The sequence below is a fragment of the Papio anubis genome, chromosome 1 (assembly GCF_008728515.1).
Source record: "Papio anubis isolate 15944 chromosome 1, Panubis1.0, whole genome shotgun sequence".
NCBI lineage: Eukaryota > Metazoa > Chordata > Mammalia > Primates > Cercopithecidae > Papio > Papio anubis.
In genome coordinates, this window is record NC_044976.1 from 33,432,064 (window position 1) to 33,453,884 (window position 21,821).

At 43.4% G+C, this 21,821-nt stretch overlaps 1 protein-coding gene across 7 annotated transcripts in view; it reads left to right on the forward strand.

Moving 5' to 3' along the window:
• The first annotated feature begins 19,258 nt into the window (after positions 1–19,258).
• The window catches only part of ZMYM4 (zinc finger MYM-type containing 4), a 159,101-nt gene continuing 156,538 nt past the window's right edge, over positions 19,259–21,821 (forward strand). For 3 of the 7 annotated variants that reach the window (XM_009204639.4, XM_021944064.2, XM_021944029.2), the window contains exon 1: positions 19,274–19,649. Coding sequence is in view for 3 of the 7 variants with exons in the window: in XM_017959592.3 (XP_017815081.2) it covers positions 19,611–19,658 (48 nt within the window). In the remaining 4 variants the exon portion in view is untranslated. Of the gene's footprint in view, positions 19,659–21,821 lie in introns of all 7 variants that reach the window. The other 4 variants (XM_017959592.3, XM_021943984.2, XM_003891571.5 and 1 more) reach the window with 3 other exon arrangements.

Consider the following 21,821-nt stretch of genomic DNA (forward strand, 5'->3'; position numbering starts at 1 on the left):
GCTTTTAGTCTTTTACCAGTGAGTATTATGTTGGCTGTGGGTTTTCATATATGCCCTTTATCATATTGAGGTAATTTCCTTCTATTCCTGGCTTGTTGAGTGTTTTTATCACAAAAAAAGTGTTAAATTTTATAAAATGGGCCAGGTTTGTTGGCTCATGCTTGTGATCCCAGCACTTTGGGAGGCCAAGGTGGGTAGATCACTTAAGCTCAGGAGTTTAAGACCAGCCTGGGCGACATGGTGAAACCCCACCTCTACAAAAAATACGAAAATTAGCCAGCCTGGTGGTACATGCCTGTAATCCCAGCCTCTTGGGGGGCTGAGGTGGGAGACTGCTTTAGCCCGGGAGGCACAGGTTGCAGTAAGCCAAGATCATGCCACTGCACTGCACTCCAGCCTGGGTGACAGAGAGAGACCCTGTCTCAAAAAAAAAAAAAAAAAATTATAAAATGATTCTTCATTTCTTTGTATCAATTGAAATAATTATGCTTTTTTTTCTCCTTCATTCTGTTGATGTGGTATACTACATTGATTGATTTTCTTTTCTTTCTTTTTTTTTTTTTTTTTTGTTTCTCTGAAACAGGGTCTTACTCTGTCTCCCAGGCTGGAATGCGGTGGCGCCATCTTGGCTCACTGCAAGCTCCGCCTCCCGGGTTCACGTCGTTCTCCCGCCTCAGCCACCCGAGTAGCTGGGACTACAGGCGCCCGCCACTACGCTAATTTTTTTTTGAGTTTTTAGTAGAGACGGGGTTTCACCGTGTTAGCGAGGATGGTCTCGATCTCCTGACCTCGTGATCCGCCGGCTTCGGCCTCCCAAAGTGCTGGGATTACAGGTGTGAGCCACCGCACAAGGCTAAGAAATATACTTTCGGCCGGGCGCGGTGGCTCAAGCCTGTAATCCCAGCACTTTGGGAGGCCGAGGCGGGTGGATCACAAGGTCAGGAGATCGAGACTATCCTGGCTAACATGGTGAAACCCCGTCTCTACTAAAAATACAAAAAACTAGCCGGGCGCGGTAGCGGGCGCCTGTAGTCCCAGCTACTTGGGAGGCTGAGGCGGGAGAATGGCGTGAACCCGGGGGGCGGAGCTTGCAGTGAGCCGAGATCGCGCCACTGCACTCCAGCCTGGGAGACACAGTGAGACTCCGTCTCAAAAAAAAAAAAAAAAAAAAAAAAAAAGAAATATACTTTCTTTCTTTTTCCCCTGGAGCTGGGACACTCTCCTCCTGCCCTTGGATATCAGAACTCCAGGTTCTCCAGCCTTGGGATTCCAGAACTTACACTAACAGCCCCCTGCGTTCTCAGGTCTTTGGCCTTGGATGAGAATAATACCACTGGCTTCCCTGATTTGGGGCTTTAGAACTTGGACTGAACCCACTTCTGGCATCCCAGGGTCTCTAGCTTGCAGACAACCTGTTGTGGACTTCTCAGCTTCCATAATCACATGAATCAATTCCCCTAATAAATCTATTTTCTCTCTTCCTCATATATGTCTGGAGAACTCTGACTAATACAGTCATGATGTATAATCCTTTTAACATGCTGCTGAATTTGGCTTGCTGTTATTTTGTTGAGATTTTGGCATCAATATTCATAAGGGATATATAGCTGTGGTTTTCTTGTATCTCTGTCTAGTTTTGGTATCAGGGTAACACCGGCTCATAGAATGAGTTAGGAAGTATACCCTTCTCTCCAATTTTTTTTAAGAATTTGAGCAGGACTGGTGTTAATTCTTCTGTAAATGCTTGATGGAATTAATCAAAAGCAAGTAAGTAGTGATAAACAGAAAAAAAAAAAGTATTTGGTGGAATTCACCAGGGAAGGCATCTAACTGGTCCCGGGATTTCCTTTGTTGGGAGGTTTTTGATTACTGATTCATTTTTTCTTTCTTTCTTTCTTTCTTTTTTACTAGTTATATGGCTGTTCAGATTTTCTATTTCTTCATGATTCATTCTTGGTAGGTTGTGTTTCTGGGAATTTGTCCATTTCCTCTAGGTTATGCAAGTTTTTGGCATATAATTGTTCATAGTTCTCTCATAATTCTTTTTACTTTTGCAAAATTGGTAGTAGTGTCCTGCTTTTATTACTGACTAGTTATTTGAGTCTTGTCCTTTTTTTTCTTAGTCAATTTAGCTAAAGGTTTGTCACCTTCATCGATAGTTTAGAAGAAGCAACTCTTGATTTTTTGATTCTCTCATTAGGTTGGTGTGAAGATTAAATAAGATAATGAGTTACAATTCCTAACAAAGAATGCAAACGGTCATGGTCATAGTTTAAAGAATTGTTCCTCTTAAAACAGTTTTTTAAACTTTATTTTTAAAATTATTTATTCACCAGCTTCATAGCTTCAACTAAAATAATTTAAAGAAATGAAGAGAACAGTAAGATATTATTATTCTATCAAATTGTCATAGTTTGAAAAAGCCTCAGTTAGAAGTTACCCTCTGAGGGCTGGGCGCCATGGCTCATGCCTGTAATCCCAGCATTTTGGGAGGCCAAGGCGGGCAGATCACTAGATCAGGAGTTTAAGACCAGCCTGGCCAACATGGTGAAACCCCATCTCTACTAAAAATACAAAAATTAGCTGGGAGTGGTGGCATGTGCCTGTAATCCCAGCTACTGGGGAGGCTGAGGCAGGAGAACTGCTTGAGCCCAGGAGGCAGAGGTTGTAGTGAGCTGAGACAGTGCCATTGCACTCTAGCCTGGGTGACAGAGCGAGACTCCAAAAGAAGTCACCCTCTCGTGTGTGCGTATAGTTACTGGAAGGGGGCTTCTGGGATATTGCTAATATTTTATTTATTAAGCTAGGAACTGGTTTCATGTTTTAAAAATTAATTGACCAGTGGGGAGTTATTGTTTACTGGGTAGAGAATTTCTGTTTCGCAAGATGAAGAGAGTTCTGAAGATGGGTGGTGATGGTTGCATAACACAGTGAATGTACTTAATGCCACTGAACTGTATACTTAAAAATAGCTGAATGGTAAGTTTTATGTTATGTATATTTCACCACAGTTTTAAAAAATCCATTAAGCTCCTGTGCGTGGTGGCTCACACCTGTAATCCCAGCACTTTGAGAGGCTGACGTGGGTGGATAGCAAGGTCAGGAGTTCGAGACCAGCCTGGCCAATATGGTAAAACCCCATTTCTACTAAAAATACAAAAATTAGCTGGACATGGTGACAGGTGTTGTTAACCCAGCTACTGGGGAGGCTGAGGCAGGAGAATCGCTTGAACCTAGGAGGCAGAGGTTGCAGTGAGCTGAGATCGTGCCACTGCACTTCAGATTTTCTATTTCTTAATGCACTCCAGCCCGCACAACAGAGTGAGACTCTGTCTCAAAAAAAAAAAAAAATCCATTAAGCCATACACTTGTGATTTGTGCCCTATTCTGTATGTAAATTATATTTTAATTATATGTTAAAACGATAGTACCCAGCAATGGAAGACTGCAGTAAGCAGACACCGCTAATGAAAGTATAAATTGATATCTTTTTGGAAGGTAATCTGGCAACATGCATCAAAATCTACAATCTTTGACTCAGCAATTCTACTTCTAGAAATTTATCCTAAGGAAATATTTAAGATGTTTGCAAAAGTCTGTGTACAAGGAAATTTACTGTAACATTGCTTATATTGGGTACAAGGACATTTACTATAATGTTATCACAGCAAGACACTGGAAACCACCTAAATGTCCCATAAAAAGGGTCTAGTTAAAAAAATATATATATATATTTATTTATAAATATACATTATTTATAAATATATATTTATATGCTTATATATATAAACATAGATATATAATATATATATAGGCCAGGCGTGGTGGCTTACGCCTGTAATCCTAGCACTTTGGGAGGCTGAGGCAGGTGGATCATGAGGTCAGGAGTTTGAGACCAGCCTGGGCAACATATTGAAACCCCATCTCTACTAAAAATACAAAAATTAACCCAGTGTGGTGGCACACACCTGTAGTCCAAGCTACTTGGGAGGCTAAGGCAGAAGAATCGCTTGAACCCAGGAGGCAGAGGTTGCAGCAAACCAAGACTGCGCTATTGCACTCCAGCCTGGATAAGAGAGCGAGACTCCATCTCAAAAACAACAATAACAACAACCACCACCAAAATATATATCTTTTTTTTTTTTTTTTTTTGAGATGGCGTCTCGCTCTGTCGCCCAGGCTGGAGTGCAGTGGCCGGATCTCAGCTCACTGCAAACTCCGCCTCCCAGGTTCATGCCATTCTCCTGCCTCAGCCTCCTGAGTAGCTGGGACTACAGGCGCCCGCCACCTCGCCCGGCTAGTTTTTTGTATTTTTTAGTAGAGACAGGGTTTCACTGGGTTAGCCGGGATGGTCTCAATCTCCTGACCTCGTGATCCGCCCGTCTCGGCCTCCCAAAATGCTGGGATTACAGGCTTGAGCCACCGCGCCCGGCCACAAAATATATATCTATGTATATAATTTAGCCACACAATGGAATATGTAATGCTATAAAAAATGCTGTACATTAATCTTTATCATCAGGTAATATGTTTTGCTGCATTAAGTGGAAAAAAGGGAGAGATTAAATACAAAATTTATAAAAACCACAAAAAATTTATCATTAGTGTTCTGCAGTGGGCAGGCCTATGCAAACCTACCCCCAAGGTCCAAGGACATTAAGAAGCCTAAGAAAGAGGCTGACAAATCCAATTTTTTTAGATGGAAACATTTATTTATTTATATATTTCTTTTGTTAAAAGAGATAGGGTCTCACTCTGTTGCCCAGGTTGGAGTGCAGTGGTGCAATCATAGCTCACTGCAGCCTCAAATTCCTGGGCTCAAGCAATCCTCCCACTTTGGCCTGCTCAGGTGCTGCGATTATAGGTGTGAGGCACTGCACCCAGCCTGGAAAGAAACATTTCATAGAGACTTAGGAATAAAAGCCATGTTTGTGTCTCAGGCACTGACAAGACAAGATGGTAGATCCTCATCATTACCCCTCAGACCTAGGGCTTATGGTATGGGTAATTATTATTTGTTTTAGTGTAAGTTGAACTAATCATTGTTGAATGGAAATCAATCGGTTACTGATTTGATGATTAGAAGTTGCAAATAGTATAGCGGGGAATAAAATGATTAATACTACTATGGGTAGACCATCAGGTAATATGTTTATACCATAAGGAAGGGGTATATGTGATTCAGAAAGGACATGTAGGACAACTGAAATATGATACAATCAAGATCGTTTTGACCTAAGGGTAGGATTTATGGTAAGTATGTGCTGTTACTGGAGAAACTATATATAAACTGGATATCTTAGAGGCCTTCTAGGAACAAGGGTTAATCAGAAGTCAACACGAAGGATTAGCATCCAAGATGGAGTTGCTTTGGCTTCTACAAGAAGTCATTTACTTTGAGCAATGGAAAGATAGTGGCTTTTAATTTTCTTCCTCTTTTGTTTGTTGTGTTGTATATTTTCCTTGAGAAACATGTGATACCCTTTGTAATAATAAAATGTATAAGTTATCAGTAATTTGAAAAAAAGAAAATGCTTGGCACACAGTAGGTGCTCAAAAATGTTAGTGCCCCTTCCTTTCTTTGGAAGAGTAATCGCTGGGTGCTCATTATATGTGTTAGTCACTGTTCTTCAGAGAAACCGAACCAAGAGGATGTGCAAACATACAGAGAGATTTATTTTAAGGAATTGGCTCATACTATTATGGAGATTGGCAAGTCCAAAACCTTCAGAGTGGGTTGGCAGGATGGAGACCCAGGGAAGAGCCAATGTTGCGATTCAACACCAAAGGCCATCTGCTGGGAGACTTCCTTCTTGCTCAGGGATGGGGGGTGATGAGGCAGTTAGTCTTTGTTCTATCAAGGCCTTCAACTGATCAGATGAGGCCAGTCCACAAACATTATGGAGAGCAATCTAGTTTATTCAAAGTCCATTCATTGATTGATTGAGACAGAGTCTCACTCTATTGCCCAAGCTAAAATGCAGTGGTGTGATCTTGGCTCACTGCAACCTGTCTCCCAGCTTCAAGCGATTCTCATGCCTCAGCCTCCCAAGTAGCTGGTATTACAGGTGTGTGCCACTACACCTGGCTAATTTTTGTATTTTTCTTAGAGACGGGGTTTCACCATGTTGGCCACGCTGGTCGTGAACTCCTGGCCTCAGGTGATCTGCCCACCTCAGCTTCCCAAAGTGCTGGGATTACAGGTGTGAGCCACCACGCTTGGACCAAAGGCCACTTATTTAAATGTTAATTAAGCTCATCCAAAAATGCTGTCACAGAAACATCCAGAATAATGTTAGACCAAACATCCGAGCACTATGGCCCAGACAGGTTGACACATAAAATTAACCCTCACATTCCCCTTCCATAAGGTTTGCCTGTGGGCAGCTGGTGAGAGGTAGTAGAAAAAGAAAAAAGGACTTAGCTCTTTGGACCAATTGAGTGTTTCCAAGAGACATGAACTTACCGTGAAAACCAGCATACCCACAAATTATTTATTTTTTATTTATTTAATTATTATTATTTGAGACAGGGTCTCTGTCTCACAGGCCAGAGTACAGTGGGATGATTACAGCTCACTGCAGCCTCAACCTTCTGGGATCAGTCGATTCTCCTGCCTCAGCCTCCGAGGAGCTGGTACTACATGCGTGTGCCACCATGCCCAGCTAATTTTTGTATTTTTTGTAGAGATATTGTCCAGCTGTAAACTTGTTAAATCTGCTTTAGGTTTTCACAAACTATAAAATGAGGCTGTTTGCCTCACTCTAGGAAGCGCTCACTTTAGGTTTGTTCATACATGAAGATGCCCAAGATAGAGTGATTGAAACTGAATAGGACAGACCCCTGTGTCTGGGAGAAAATTAATACTCTTTTCCATGTTACTTTCCATTTCCATCCTAGGAGCTAGAGCTTGCTGTGTCTCCAGGCTACCATTGCTGTTCCTGTGAGGCTACGAAGGGAACGGATTGTGTTGAACTGCCTTGATCTGTGCTTCTATTGGTTTTAAATATTTTTTTCTTCCAATGTTTGCCTGCATATCTTCTCTTATTGCTGTGTTTTATTTTGTACAATGCTGTTAGGAGATATTAATTTGAAGTTTATGTAAAGGTTGCAAATCGGGGGCTTTGCAGATATTTATTGTTGGCTTATATGGAAAATTTTAAACTATTTTACTTAATTGACAGCACTCAAAAACTGAGAAATTCCATGCTATATCCATACAATGGAATATTACTCAGCCATAAAAGGAAATGAAGGTCGGGTGTGGTGGCTCATGCCTGTAATCCCAGCACTTTGGGAGGCTGAGGCAGGCAGATCACGAAGTCAGGAGATGGAGACCATCCTGGCCAACATGGTGAAACTCTGTCTCTACTAAAAATACAAAAATTAGCTGGGCGTGGTGGTGTGTGCCTGTAGTCCCAGCTACTTGGAAGCCTGAGGCAGGAGAATTGCTTGGACCCGGGAGGCAGGGGCTGCAGTGAGCCAAGATGGCACCACTGCACTCCAGCCTGGCGACAGAGTGAGACTAGGTCCCCCTTACCAAAAAAAAAAAAAAAAAAAAAAAAAAAAAAGGAAATGAAGTACTGATACATGTTATCACGTGGCTGAACCTTGTAAACAGTATGCTAAGTGAAAGAAGTCAGTCATGGAAATCACATATTGTATGAGTCCATCAGTATGTATGAAATGTCCAGAATAGGGAAATCTATAGAGACAGGAAGTAGATTAGAGGTTGCTTAGGAATGCAGGGGGAGTAGGGACCAGGGAGACAGGAGAGCAATAGCTAAAGTGTAGTTTTTTTGAGATGATGAAAATGTTCTAAAAGTGACTGTGGTGACTGTAGTAGCTCACGCCTGTAATCCCAGCGCTTTGGGAGGCCGAGGTGGGCAGGTCGCCTGAGGTAGGGGTTCGAGGCCAGCCTGGCCAACATAGTGAGCCCCATCTCTACTAAAGATACACGAATTAGTTGGGTGTGGTGGTGTGCGCCTGTAATCCCAGCTACTTGGGAGGCTGAAGCAGAAGAATCACTTGAACAGGGAGGCAGAGGTTGCAGTGAGCTGAGATTGCACCACTGCACTCCAGCCTGGGTGACAGAGCAAGACTCCATCTCAAAAAACAAACACACAAACGAACAAACACCCACTGAATCATATATGTTAAATGGATGAGTTGTATGGTATGTAAGTGATAGCTCAATAAAGTTATTTTTTTTTAAATTGGGTTCTGAGTATATATTCAAAATAATTGAAAGCAGGGTCTCAAAGAGATGTTTGCACACTCATGTTCATAGCAGCATTATTCACAATAACCAACAGGCAGACAACTCAAGTGTCCATTGATAGATGAATAGATAAACAAATGTGGTATATACATGCAATGTATTATCATTCAGCCTTAAAAAGAAAGGAAATTCTGACACATGTTGCAACTGGATGAACCTTGAAGATTTTATGCTAAGTGAAACAAACCTGTCACAAAAAGACAAATATTGTACGATTTATTTATATGAGGTATTTAGAGTAGTCAGATTCATAGAAACAGAAAGAATGTTGATGGCCAGGGGCTGGGGGAAGGGAAAATAGAGGATTTATTGTTTATTGGGTATAGAGGTTCAGTTTTGCAAGATAAAAAAGTTCTGGAGAGTGAATGCCCACAAAGTGAGTATTCTTAACACAACTGAAATGTAAGCTTAGGCCAGGCCTGGTGGCTCAAGCCTGTAATCACAGCACTTTGGGAGGCTGAGGTGGGTGGACCACCTGAGGTCAGGAGTTCGAGACCAGCCTGGCCAACATGGTGAAACCCCATCTCTACTAAAAATACAAAAAATTAGCCGGGCGTGGTGGCATGCACCTATAGTCCCAGCTACCTGGGAGACTGAGGCACAAGAGTTGCTTGAACCCAGGAGGCGGAGGTTGCAGTGAGTCAAGACTCTGTCTCAAAAAAAAAAAAAAAAAAAAAGGCCGGGCACGGTGGCTCAAGCCTGTAATCCCAGCACTTTGGGAGGCCGAGATGGGCGGATCAGGAGGTCAGGAGATCGAGACCATGCTGGCTAACACGGTGAAACCCCGTCTCTACTAAAAAATACAAAAAATTAGCCGGGCGAGGTGGCGGGTGCCTGTAGTCCCAGCTACTCGGGAGGCTGAGGCAGGAGAATGGCATGAACCCAGGAGGCGGAGCTTGCAGTGAGCTGAGATCCGGCCACTGCACTCCAGCCTGGGCGACAGAGCGAAACCCCGTCTCAAAAAAAAAAAAAAAAAAAAAAAAAAACCTACAATAAATTGGGAAATTTCTTTTTTTGTTTTTGTTTGAGATGGAGTCTCACTCTGTCCCGAGGTTGGAGTGCTATGGAGCGATCTCGGCTCACTGCAAGCTCCGCCTCTTGGGTTCACGCCATTCTCCTGCCTCAGTCTGCCCAGTAGCTGGGACTACAGGCGCCTACCATCACGGTAGGCTAATTTTTTGTATTTTTAGTAGAGACAGGGTTTCACCATGTTAGCCAGGATGGTCCCGATCTCCTGACCTCGTGATCCGCCCGCCTCAGCCTCCCAAAGTGCTGGGATTACAGGTGTGAGACACCGTGCCCGGTGGGAAATTTCAAGTAGAGTCTAATTTCTGAGTTAGCAATGTGAAGATCTGGCAAGGATGGGCTGGCATTCCCTCTTGGGAAGAATATCCTGGAATGAGTAGTGGCTGCCCCGGCAGAAAGGGCATGAGCTTTCTGCTATTCCACTTGGGTTTTTTTCACTCATTTATGCTGCATACTAGCTCCTGTAAGCATTTGCATTTGTAACCTTGCTTCTGGGGTATTTGCATTTGTAAACTTTGTCCTGAAATCGTCTAAACTTGGAGTTAGACAGCCTAAACATCTATCAGGTTCCTCCTCTTATTAGCTATGTGGCCTTGGTGACAACCTATGGTCACTTAACCTCTGAGAGTCTGTGTCCTCTTCTGTAAAATAATGTGGATAAAATGTTCTCTAACAGGCAAGATGAACATGTGTGTGAAAATACCTTGAAAGCAATAAATTGCTGTTCATACAGAAAGCATGATAAATAACATTTGTTCCCATCCTGTTGTTTAATGTATGCTGGATGTTTTGTTGATGATAACATTATTTTTTCACTTATTTCAGCTCTTTACTATTTTAATCAGAATTCTGAGGGAACTAGTTTAAAAGTTATTTGATTTAAAAAATAAGTAATTTGGCCGGGCGCGGTGGCTCAAGCCTGTAATCCCAGCACTTTGGGAGGCCGAGACGGGCGGATCACGAGGTCAGGAGATCGAGACCATCCTGGCTAACACGGTGAAACCCCGTCTCTACTAAAAAATAAAAAAAAAAAATTAGCCGGGCGAGGTGGCGGGCGCCTGTAGTCCCAGCTACTCGGGAGGCTGAGGCAGGAGAATGGCGGGAACCCGGGAGGCGGAGCTTGCAGTGAGCTGAGATCCGGCCACTGCACTCCAGCCCGGGCGACAGAGCGAGACTCCGTCTCAAAAAAAAAAAAAAAAAAGGTAATATATTTGCATAGTTCAAAAACTGAAAAGGTATAGAAGGAAGGTTATTCCCCACAATCTTCCTTTATCTTGGAAGTTACTACTTACCTAGTAGCAGTAGTTACATATGTAACTACTACTAACATACTAGCGGTAGTTACATATGTAACTACTACTTACCTAGTAGAAGTTACATATGTAACTACTACTTATGTACTAGAAGTTACATATGTAACTACTACTATGACATATGTAAGTACTAGCACCTATGTAGCAGAAGTTACAAATATGTAACTACCGTTTTTTTCGTATCTTTCTAGAGTTTTAAAGTGCATATTCTGGGTTGCCTGGTGGCTCACACCTGTAATCCCAGCACTTTGGGAGGCTGAGGTGGGTGGATCACCTGAGGTCAGGAGTTCAATACCAGCCTAGCTAACATATAGTGAAACCCTGGCTCTACTAAAAAAAAAATACACAATGTGCTGGGCGTGGTGGTGTGCACCTGTAGTCCCAGCTGCTTAGAAAGCTGAGGCAGGAGAATTGCTTGAACCTGGGAGGCGGAGGTTGCAGTGAGCCAAGATTGTGCCACTGCGCTCCAGCCAGGCGACAGAGCAAGACTTGGTCTCTCTCTCTCTCAAAAAATAAATAAATAAAATTAAAAGGTGCATATTCTGTTTTTCTCTCTTTGTGGGGGGAGTGATTTTTTTTTTTTTTTTTTTGAGATGGAGTTTTGCTCTTGCTGCCCAGGCTGGAGTGCAATGGTGTGATCTCGGCTCACTGCAACATCCGCCTCCCAGATTCAAGAGATCCTCCTGTCTCAGCCTCCTGAGTAACTGGAACCACAGGCACATGCCACCATGCCCAGCTAATTTTTGTATTTTTAGTAGAGACAGGGTTTCATCATATTGGTCAGGCTGGTCTCAAACACCTGACCTCAGGTGATCTGCCTGCCTTGGCCTCCCAAAGTGCTGGGATTACAGGCGTGAGCCACTGCACCCAGCCAGGGGAAATGATTTTTAATATAAAACTTTAAAAAATTTTCTTTTGAAAATAATTTCTGCGTTACTGAAAGCAATGTTGCTGTTATTATTGGCATCATTTTAGGAGCTGAAAACCTCTCATGATTATTCAGGTGGGTTACAATACTGTTACTTGCCAGACTACATTCTCTACCTTTTCATTCTGTCATGCAAAATATCTAACTCACCAGCATTAACTGTGCTCATCTTTCATCTTCTTTTCTCTTTCTTTCTCTTTCTTTCTTTCTTTCTCTCCCCTTCTTCTTTTTCTTCTTCTTCTTTTTCCACTTCTCCTTCTTCTTCTTCTTTCTTCTTCTCTCCTCCTCTCCTCATCCTCCTCTTCTCCTCCTCTCCTCCTCCTCTCCTCCTCCTCCTTCTCCTTCTCCTTCTTCCTCCTTCCTTCTCTTCTTCCTCTTCTCCTTCTTTCTTCTTCTTCTCCTTCTCCTTCTTCTTTTTTCTGGACAGAGTCTCACTATTTGCCCAGGAGACTGGAGTGCACTGGCTAACCACAGGAACAATCACAGTTCACTTCAGCCTCCCAAGAAGCTGGGACTACAAGTGCATGCTGCCACGCCCAGCTTCAATGTGCTCGTCTTTAATATATTCTGGTTAGTACTGAGTTGTATTTCATCCAGTAGAACTTGAAGAACAAGGTTTATAGAAGTACACTGATATTTACTGGCTGGGTGCAGTGGCTCATGCCCAGCACTTTGGGAGATAAAGGTGGGACGACTGCTTGAGGCCAGGAGTTGAAGACCAGCCGGGACAACATAGAGAGATCCCATCTCTAAAAAATATTTTAAAAATTAGCCTGGAGTGGTGGCACATGCCTGTAGTCCTAGCTGCTTAGGATGCTCAGGTGGGAGGATCCCTTTAGCCCAAGAGTTTGAGGTTATAGTGAGCCATGATCACACCACCATACTCTGGCCTGAGCAACAGAACAAGACCTTGTCTCTAATATAAATAAATAAATAATCAATCAACGAACTGATATTTAGCTTCCTTTGCAGAAAAAAAAAAATAATTAAGATAATTCTAAAGAATGCATGTCCCAGGGACTAAATACTAGATGGAACACTGACTTCTAGAGTTGGATTTACCCCAGGATGCGTGATTTCTTTTTGACTTGCCCAGTTATCTACTTTCTGGCTTTTCTCTACTGTCTCAGCCTCATCTCCATGGTTTGTCTCAGCTTGGAGGGAGAGGTTTTGGAGGCCATGTCGTTTATTTATTTATTTATTTTTGAGATGGAGTTTTGCTCTTGTCGCTCTGGCTGGGGTGCAATGGCACAATCTCAGTTCACTGCAACCTCCGCCACCCAGGTTCAAGTGATTCTCCTGCCTCAGCCTCCTGAGTTCAAGTAGCTGGGATTACAGGCGCCCGCCACCATGTCCAGCTAGTTTTTGTGTTTTTAGTAGAGACGGGGTTTCACCATGTAGGCCAGGCTGGTCTTGAACTCCCGACCTCAGGTGATCCACCCGCCTTGGCCTCCCAAAGTGCTGGGATTACAGGCGTGAGCCACTGCGCCTGGCCCATGTCATTTATTAGACCTTTCCAATATATTTGGTCATGGTTTACTATTTTTAATGTGCGTTAGTGATTCCCATCTTTTAAAAAAATATTTATTGGCCACATTCTTCTCCAATAACACCTTATTTCTCTAATCTTTTTCAAAGTGAAACTTCTTGAAAGAATTGTTCATATTCACTGTTTCTATGTCTTCATCTCCTGTTCTCTCCTCAGACCACTCCAATCATGCTTATGTTTAAACAAATCCACTGAAATGATTCTAGTCCAGATCACTAAAAATCTTTCAATCTTATCAATTATTGGGCCTCATCTTACTTGTCCTCCCAGTGACATCTGAAAAATTAGTAATTGAGCCTCTCCCAAAACACTCTTTATTTGGTTACTGAGACCACACATTCTCCTGACTTTCCTACTTGGCTGATCCTCTTTCTCTTCCTGAGTCATAAGTGTTGGGGTGCCTCAGGGCTCATTTCAATATACGTGCTCTCGGTAACACTATCAAGTCTATGGCTTATACCGACGACTCCCATATTTCTATCTCTAGCCCTGTTATCTCTCCTAAGCTTCAGACTTGAATATCTAAGTGCTATTTGACATTTCCACTTGGATGTCTAGAGGCATCTAAAATTTATCATGTCCAAGATATCTTCCTTCCTTCTCTGCCCACTCTCTCACATCTGCTCTTTTCTTCTCCATTTCAAATAATGGGCAACAGCATTATCCTATCTACTTAGGCTAAAAAGCTAACAATCATCCCTAAATCACCTTTTCTTTCACTCCCAGCACCCAATTCACTAGTAGCAATCCTATTGGCTACACCTCCAAAATATTATTATTATTATTATTTTGAGATGGAGTCTCACTCTGTCGCCCAGGCTGGAGTGCAGTGGCGCAATCTCGGCTCACTGCAAGCTCCACCTCCCGGGTTCACGCCATTCTCCTGCCTCAGCCTCCAGAGTAGCTGGGACTACAGGTGCCCGCCACCACGCCTGGCTAATTTTGTGTATTTTTAGTAGAGATGGGGTTTCACCGTGTCAGGCAGGATGGTCTTGATCTCCTGACCTTGTGATCCGCCTGCCTCTGCCTCCCACAGTGCTGGGATCACAGGTATGAGCCACCGTGCCTGGCCTACCTCCAAAATATATATATCCTGAATCTGACTAATTTTTACTATCTCCAATGCCAATGCCCTAGGCTAAGTCACTGTTATCTCTTACCTGGACTGCCACAAAGCCTCTTAACTTAAATCCACCCTTGCTCCTTTATGGTTTATTCTGTAATGCACATGGTATCCAGAGGGTTCACATCTTTTTTTTTTTTTTTTTTTTTTTAAGATTTCAATGGCTTTCCATCATACACAGAAAATTACAAATCCTTACCATGGCCTCCAAGGATCTTCATAATTTGTCTTTGTCTGCTTCTCTGACTTCATCTTCTACCCCTCTCACTTGGTTCTAGTAACATTGGCACCTTGCTTTTCTTGAACACTTCAGGTTTGTTCCTGCCAAGGGGTTTTACACTTGCTGCTCCCTTTGACTGGAATGCTCTGATCCAGACATTTGCACAGATGGCTCTCAGTCATGAGGTCATGATTTAAGTTTCAGCTCAAATGTCACCTCCTAGCCAGGTGTGACAGCTCACAGCTATAATCCTAGCACTTTGGGAGGCTGAGGTGGAAGAATCACTTTAGCCCAGGAGTTTGAGGCTGCAGTGAGCTACGAAGGTGACACTGTACTTCAGCCTGGATGACAGAGCAAGATCCTGTCTCTCATTTTTTTTTTTTTTTTTTTTTTTTTGAGACAGAGTCTCACTTTGTCACCCAGGCTGGAGTGCAGTGGCGCGATCTTGGCTCACTACAACCTCTACCTCCTGGGTTCAAGCAATTCTCCTGCATCAGCCTCCTGAGCAGCTGGGATTACAGGCGTGCGCCACCATGCCCAGCTAATTTGCCTATTTTTAGTAGAGACACAAATTAGTAGAGACACCATGTTGGCCAGGCTGGTCTGGAACTCCTGACCTCAAGTGATCCACCTGCCTCAGCCTCCCAAAGTGCTGGGATTACAGGCATGAGCCACTGTGCCCAACCGAAACCCTGTTTCCAAAAGAAAAGAAAAAGAAAAACAAAGTCACCTCCTCGGAAAATATTCGCTGACTAACATATCTAAAGTAGCCCCACTACAGTTATTTTTTATCCCACTTGCTTTACTTTCTTCCTAACATTTTCTGAATGGATCTACCTAAATGTCCAATATAGTTTAAAACATATTTGAATCTAATGGTTAGAATTCTGTTAGTTAATAATTTCTTTTGGAAAGAAACACTGAATCTTTCCTGTGGCTGCCCTCTCCCTCTGAGTGAGTCTCTAAAATAGTGTCTGCATGTATGAGGCATTATGACGTTGGGGAAGCCTGAGACCTTGGATCTATTTGGAGTCCCTGACCTCTCAGGATGCTCTACAGCCTGTTGGTAAGAGAGTGGAATGTTTTGTAGCCTAGCCTCGCTAAGTTTGCTCAGAGCCTGAAGGCAAACCACAGCTCTTCCTGAGGTCTGGCTGTTACTACTTTTTGTTCCTGACCCAGTGTAATTTACAGAGCTACTTCCTCCTATACTTGCCAGCCAGCACTCTTGGCTACTTTCCTTATTCTTCTACAGGGTATGTGGGAACTTTTGGATATATTCTATTGCAGGAGCTAAGGATCACTCACTTGCCGAGCTCCTCCCAAAACCTGTACCTAATTTTGTGTATGTAATTCTGTTTTCTCTTAAAAAACAAACAAACAACAACAACAACAACAACAAAAACCCCTTCCTCTCCCCTCATCACATAAGCTTCAAGATCTGTAAAACCTGGATTCACCTCTGGCTGAGAGACACTCTGAGGAGCTAAATGCAGGTCTGCTCTCTTTTCCCAACTACACCAGGGCATGACTTCCCATATGTGGCTGGCTGCTTGTTGGTATGGGCATAGTCTGCAAGTCATCTCTACTTGGAATCCTAAACAGAGCGAAGTAAGAATCCTTTCTGCTTTGAAGAGCTGGAATGAGAAGACAGGAGCACATGTCTCTTAACCTATGCCTCTCTTACCTCCCTCTTTGTTCTTCTCTCTACACTTTTATTAAAAGAGTCAGACTTTTCTTTTATTTCCCTATACACAGCCTCATGGCTTAGCTGTCCTGGATGGAACGACATTTGGATGGAAGGCATTTCCTGTGGAGTATGTAAGAACTCTATAAAATTATTACGTGCTGGGCTTCATAGATTAAATGGAACCAAGAAAATTTAGCAAATTCTTTTTCTCTCCATTCTGTTCTCTCCTGATTGGGAAAATAAGTCTCAAGGCTACATTTCAAGCAAGAGTCTATGATAGAGGATGACTTAAGAAAGTTAAAAGAAATCAGTTTGATATTTGCAAGATACTACCCCCATTATAGTCTAGTTTTTTTTTTTTTTTTGAGATAAGTCAGAACACTGAATTTGAAGGTGAAATATCTCATTTAAAAAGTTGATATATAACTTTTTTTTTTTTTTTTTTTTTTTTTTTTTTTTAAAGATAATGGCTGGGCGTGGTGGCTCATGCCTGTAATCCCAGCACTTTGGAAGGCCTAGGTGGGTGGATCACGAGGTCAGGAGATCGAGACCATCCTGGCTAACATAGTGAAACCCCATCTCTACTAAAAATACAAAAAATTAGCTGGGTGTGGTGGTGGGCGCCTGTAGTCCCAGCTACTCAGGAGGCTGAGGCAGGAGAATGGTGTGAACCCAGGAGGCAGAGCTTGCAGTGAGCTAAGATCATGCCACTACACTCTAGCCCCTGCAGTCTAGCCCAGATGACAGAGCGAGACTCCATCTCAAAAAAAAAAAAAAAAAAAAAGATAATAATACTCATATGGCATTAGGAACCAACAGTGTTCTAGGAGATTTAGAGATGTTAACTAATTTAATTATCTTGGTGCCCCATTTTACAGACAAGGAAAGTGAGGCACAGGACAACTGCCTTGACCAAGATCATATAGCTATACACAGTACAAATCAAATGCATTTCTGCAGAGCAGATTTGGTCACAAGGCCACCATGAAAAGTCTAGTTTATGATATTTCAAATAAGTCAGAAAGAACAAGCCTTTGAATTCTGACTTGGCCTCAGTGCTGAATGATCTTGGACTAGTCACTCAAGCTCTGTGAACCCTTCTATAAAATTATGATTAACTTTTCAGTGCTCACTAAATGGTTTTCTCTTGTCTCATTCCTCCATATGGATGAGTGCCCTGAACATTCATGTTATGCTTCTATATTATTTGAAATATACAAATCCCACCTATTATTCAAGACCTAACACATTGCTAATACCTCCAGAAACAGTCGGCGCAGGACAGAGCCTTGGGGATCAAGATGTCTGTTTCAGTCTTGATACTGCTACTAATCCTGTGTGTGATCTCAAGCAAATCATATCTTCTCTAAGCCTCAGAGGCTCCACCTTAAAAATGTGGAGTTAGACTAAACTAATAAGTTTAAACTGTGATCTGAGAAAGTCAACATTTCTCTAATGATGGGAGGGGGCATGAAAGGAGAGAGAGTGCAAGGGTGAGGCTGGGTGGACAGACTAGTGGGTTCCCCACTTACACTCCCAACTTAGCAGCTCCACATTTTAAACCATCAGATTTTATTAGAAGGGAGTATTCCACTGCCAACAAAACCGGTGGAAACCACTAGAAGTTTTATGTAGCCACATTCCCTGGAATTATCTTTTTGTGGCTCCTCTTTTCTTTCTTGTCCTGGACATGGAACTAAAGGGAACATGTTTTTAAAATTCTGGCTGAAATGAACGTATTTCTTTGTCCTTCTTTCTTCTCTCCTACCCAGGAGTGAAATTAAAGACAGTGCTAAAGGCATAAGCAAGGCCAGTAAGGAAACTTCCAGCAATTTCACCAATAGTTTTCAGCAAAATATTACAGATTAGAAAACGTCCGTTTCAGAATAGCTACCAAGTGATAAATAAAAAAGAAGTTACATCTCATTATCATGTGACTTCAGGAGCTACTTATTCCCACTTGAATATGTCTTGTCATGGGAAATGGCCTTCAGGAGGCAACTTCTTTCTAATTCTTACTATATGTCTCCCCACTGTCCCTGAGTTATCATTATAAGCTTCATTTTTTTCTCCACCCAAAGCTTGTGGGAACTAGAATGAACAGAAGAGGAATGAAGCCCTCCTTCTCTTCAGCCATTTTCAGCTTAGGAACAAGATAGTTCCTATCTTGTTCCCAGTTTTGGAAAAAGATAGACCCAAATCTACTTCCTGGTTTCCTGCTTAGAAATAAGATGCTTATCCTTCACGGCAGATTGTCAAGCTCCTTCAGTAGAGGTGAATGACGACACACATTATCTGCAAATCATTACATCTTCACAGAAGAATTATGATATTCTCCAAATACCATGAAACTTCAATTTTTAATCTTCTAGGGATACCAAATTAAATGAAATTTATCTCTTGCTGAAGACAGCCTGGAGGACTGAGACTGAAATCTTGATTCCAGCTCCACACCAGCCATTAGTTACATTGGGACGAATTACTTCCCATGATCAGGCTGCAACTTTATCATTGGGAGCACTTCCCATGATCAGGCTGCAACTTTATCATTGGGAGTAAATGGTTCCCTAAGATCTTTCTCCATTTTGATGTTCTAAGGAGAAATTACTATTGAACAAATTATTTCCAGTTGTTGGTTCAGTCTTCAAAATCACCAAAAGCTTTGATTTTAAGGTGAGGTAATAGGAGTTGGCCCTTGATATTCTATGCCTTGTACTTCAGAACAGGTGGTTGAAAGGGAGGAAAGTTGGTTTTCCTTGAGATGACTATCTTGTTCCCTCATTGGTTTGGGGTTCTTCATGTTCAGAGGTCCACCGAGAACTTCAGCTCACCATGACTTTCCCTTTTCAATGGTACCACTGCAGTCAGGTGCAAGATGGTGATGTGGACCCCTCACTGACATTACACCCAATTCTCCAGATTGTCTTTCCACTAACTTCTTTCATTCTTCCTTCATCACTGCGTCATGGTCCCTTTAAGGGAGCAGCCATAGTTGAGTGGTGGGAGCAGCTGCTGGCAGCAAAGAGACTTGCAGGATTTGGCCTACCCAAGGCCACTTACCGCGCACGCTCAGGACCGGGGGCTTGGTGGGAAAGGAAGGAGGGACTTAGGGTGCGCCTGCGCATCAGGGGCGCGCGCAAGGGGCTGATTTGGTGATCCCTTTAAGAAACCGCAGGCGGAGGAATTTCTCTGAGAGAAAATAATCCTACTCACGGGGCCCCTTGGAGGCCATTAACCCCCCGAGTCCCGGCACCCCCCAGTCCCCGGGCAGGCCCTCCCGCCCACGCGCGGACCCGTGGGATCTCAGAAGCTGCGGCCCGGCGCGCGGCATCCGCCCCCTCCCCACTCTCGGCGCAAGGCCCGGCCGGGTCCAGGGAAGCTGCCGCGAGGCGGCCGTGCCTGCAGTGTGGGCGGGGGCCGGGGGCCCGAGAGGTACCGCCGCCACCGCGCGGGGAGCCGCAGCGGTTCCGAGCGGGGCCCAACATGGCGGAGAGAGAGGTGGAGTCCGGCCCCCGAAAGAGGGTAGGTGAGGTGAGGCTGAACTCGGGCGGCGGGGGGCGGGGCGCGGCCCGGGGCCGGGAATGGGCCATACTCAGGTTCGTGTAGGGGTCGCCGAGGCCCAGTTGGAACAAGGTTGCGGGCAGGTCTGAGGCAGCCTGGGGTCCGGAGCGCGCTGGCGAGCGGTCCCTCGGCAGGTGGGACAAAGATTTGCTGCTGGGTGGGGGGGGAAGAGAGGGGGCCGTTGTTTGCCTTCCTCCCCCCACCTTCCCCAGCACTGGGGTGGGATATCTGGGCCCGGGGAGGGGAGGTGTCAGATTCGTAAGTGCATCTTTAGTCCATCAGAGTGTGGAAGTTTAACTGGGGAGAGGTCAGGTGGGGGTGGTGGTGGCGGGAATAAGTCGTGGAGGGGTCTCAGGAGAAATAACCGGAGGGTTCTTCAGTAACACCATCGCGAATTCATTTGCCTGCCTCCTTTCCCCTCCCCCCATAGCCGTTATGTAGACCAAAGTAGGGGTGGGGGTCTTACCTGTGAAGAAGTGGGATCGTTGGCATGTCCTGATTTAGGAGAAAGATTTTGGCTACTATGAATGTCATGTTCTAACCTAGCCTCTTACTCGCAAGAGTATGGAAGAGTATGACAAGTTTTGTCATAACAGGGATGTACCCAGTCAACCTGCAGAGGTGAAGCCAATTCTACATAGGAGTTGTTTGAATACCTTTTAAAGTTTGTCTGGAAACTTTTCTTATTTAATTTTCAGTGGTTTTTTTCAGATGGCGAACAATACTGTACTATCGATTGAGCAATATCCCTCACTTTTCTTTTACTTCCTCCCCGCTTAGCATAAGAAGTAAGTTTCCTTTTAGAAGTCTTCCTTTTGGGAATGGTTTCAGAAACGATCAATTAGCAAAAGGCAAAAAATTACTACTTTATGAAGAATGCCCTTTCAGCTTAGCGTAAAATTAATCTCATAGTAATGCTATAGCTGAAGCTTTTTGTGCTTACTATGTGCCTGGCACCGAGCTAAGAGCTTTATGTGAAAAATTTAACTTCATAGTAACTCCACGTAGAACCTATTTGGAGATGAGGAAATTTAGGTGTTGAGGGCTTAAGTAATTTACTTAGATCACACAACTAGGTGCAAGGTTGAGCTAGGATTTGAATCCAGGTTTGTCCCAACTGTAGTGCCTGTGTGGGATGCCACAGAGGAGTTTAATCTGTTTCTCTTTTTAAAAGCTTCAATTGTAAATGACCAAAGAAGTATCAAGTATTATTTTTTCCAACAATTTATTAGGAAAATATTTTGAACTATCTGGCAGAATTATAAAACTTACAGGGAGCAGCCATGCACCCAACCGCCTAGATCGTATGGTTAACAATGCATTCTGGACAGGCGCGGCGGCTCACGCCTGTAATCCCAGCACTTTGGGAGGCTGAGGCGGGAGGATCACTTGAGGCCAGGATTTCGAGACCAGCCTGGCCAACATGGTGAAACCCCATCTCTACTAAAAATACAAAAAACCCGGCGTGGTGGCGGGTGCCTGTAAATCCCAGCTATTCGGGATGCTGAGGCAGGGGAATTGCTTGAACCTGGGAGGCGGTGGTAGCAGTGAGCCGAGATCGGGCTACTGCACTCTAGCCTAGGTGACAGAGTGAGACACTGTCTCAAACCCCCCCTCCCCAAAAGAATTGCATTCCACTTGTTTTATCATGTATTTACTCCTCTATCCCTCTTTTTGTTCATCAGTCATGTTATTTTAATGCATTTTATTGTAGTGTTTTGAACAATAAATGTTTACCGTTGATAAGTTTACAAAATGTTGGATTCACCTAATGCAATAATTAGTCATAGAGCAAGTTAAGCTGTATGATGGTATGTCCAAATAATTTTGTAAGTATAAATGTTGGGTATGGAATGCATGGGTTTTGAAATTTTAAAAATTTCAAGTTGTGTTCAGTTTTGAACTGGATCCTTACTGTGCTTGGATGAAGGCATATGGCAAATAGTCCACCAATGAAAATATATAGGGTAAATTACTTCAGATATGTAATGTTAATTCAGGGAGATTTCTGCATCCAGTTGCTGGGAATGTTGTCATTCACCTTCGGTACTAGGATGTTGTAGGATATTCTAGAAAACATCTGTGCACTTTGACAACAAATTCAGCTGGATTTTAAATATTTTCTATCTCTTG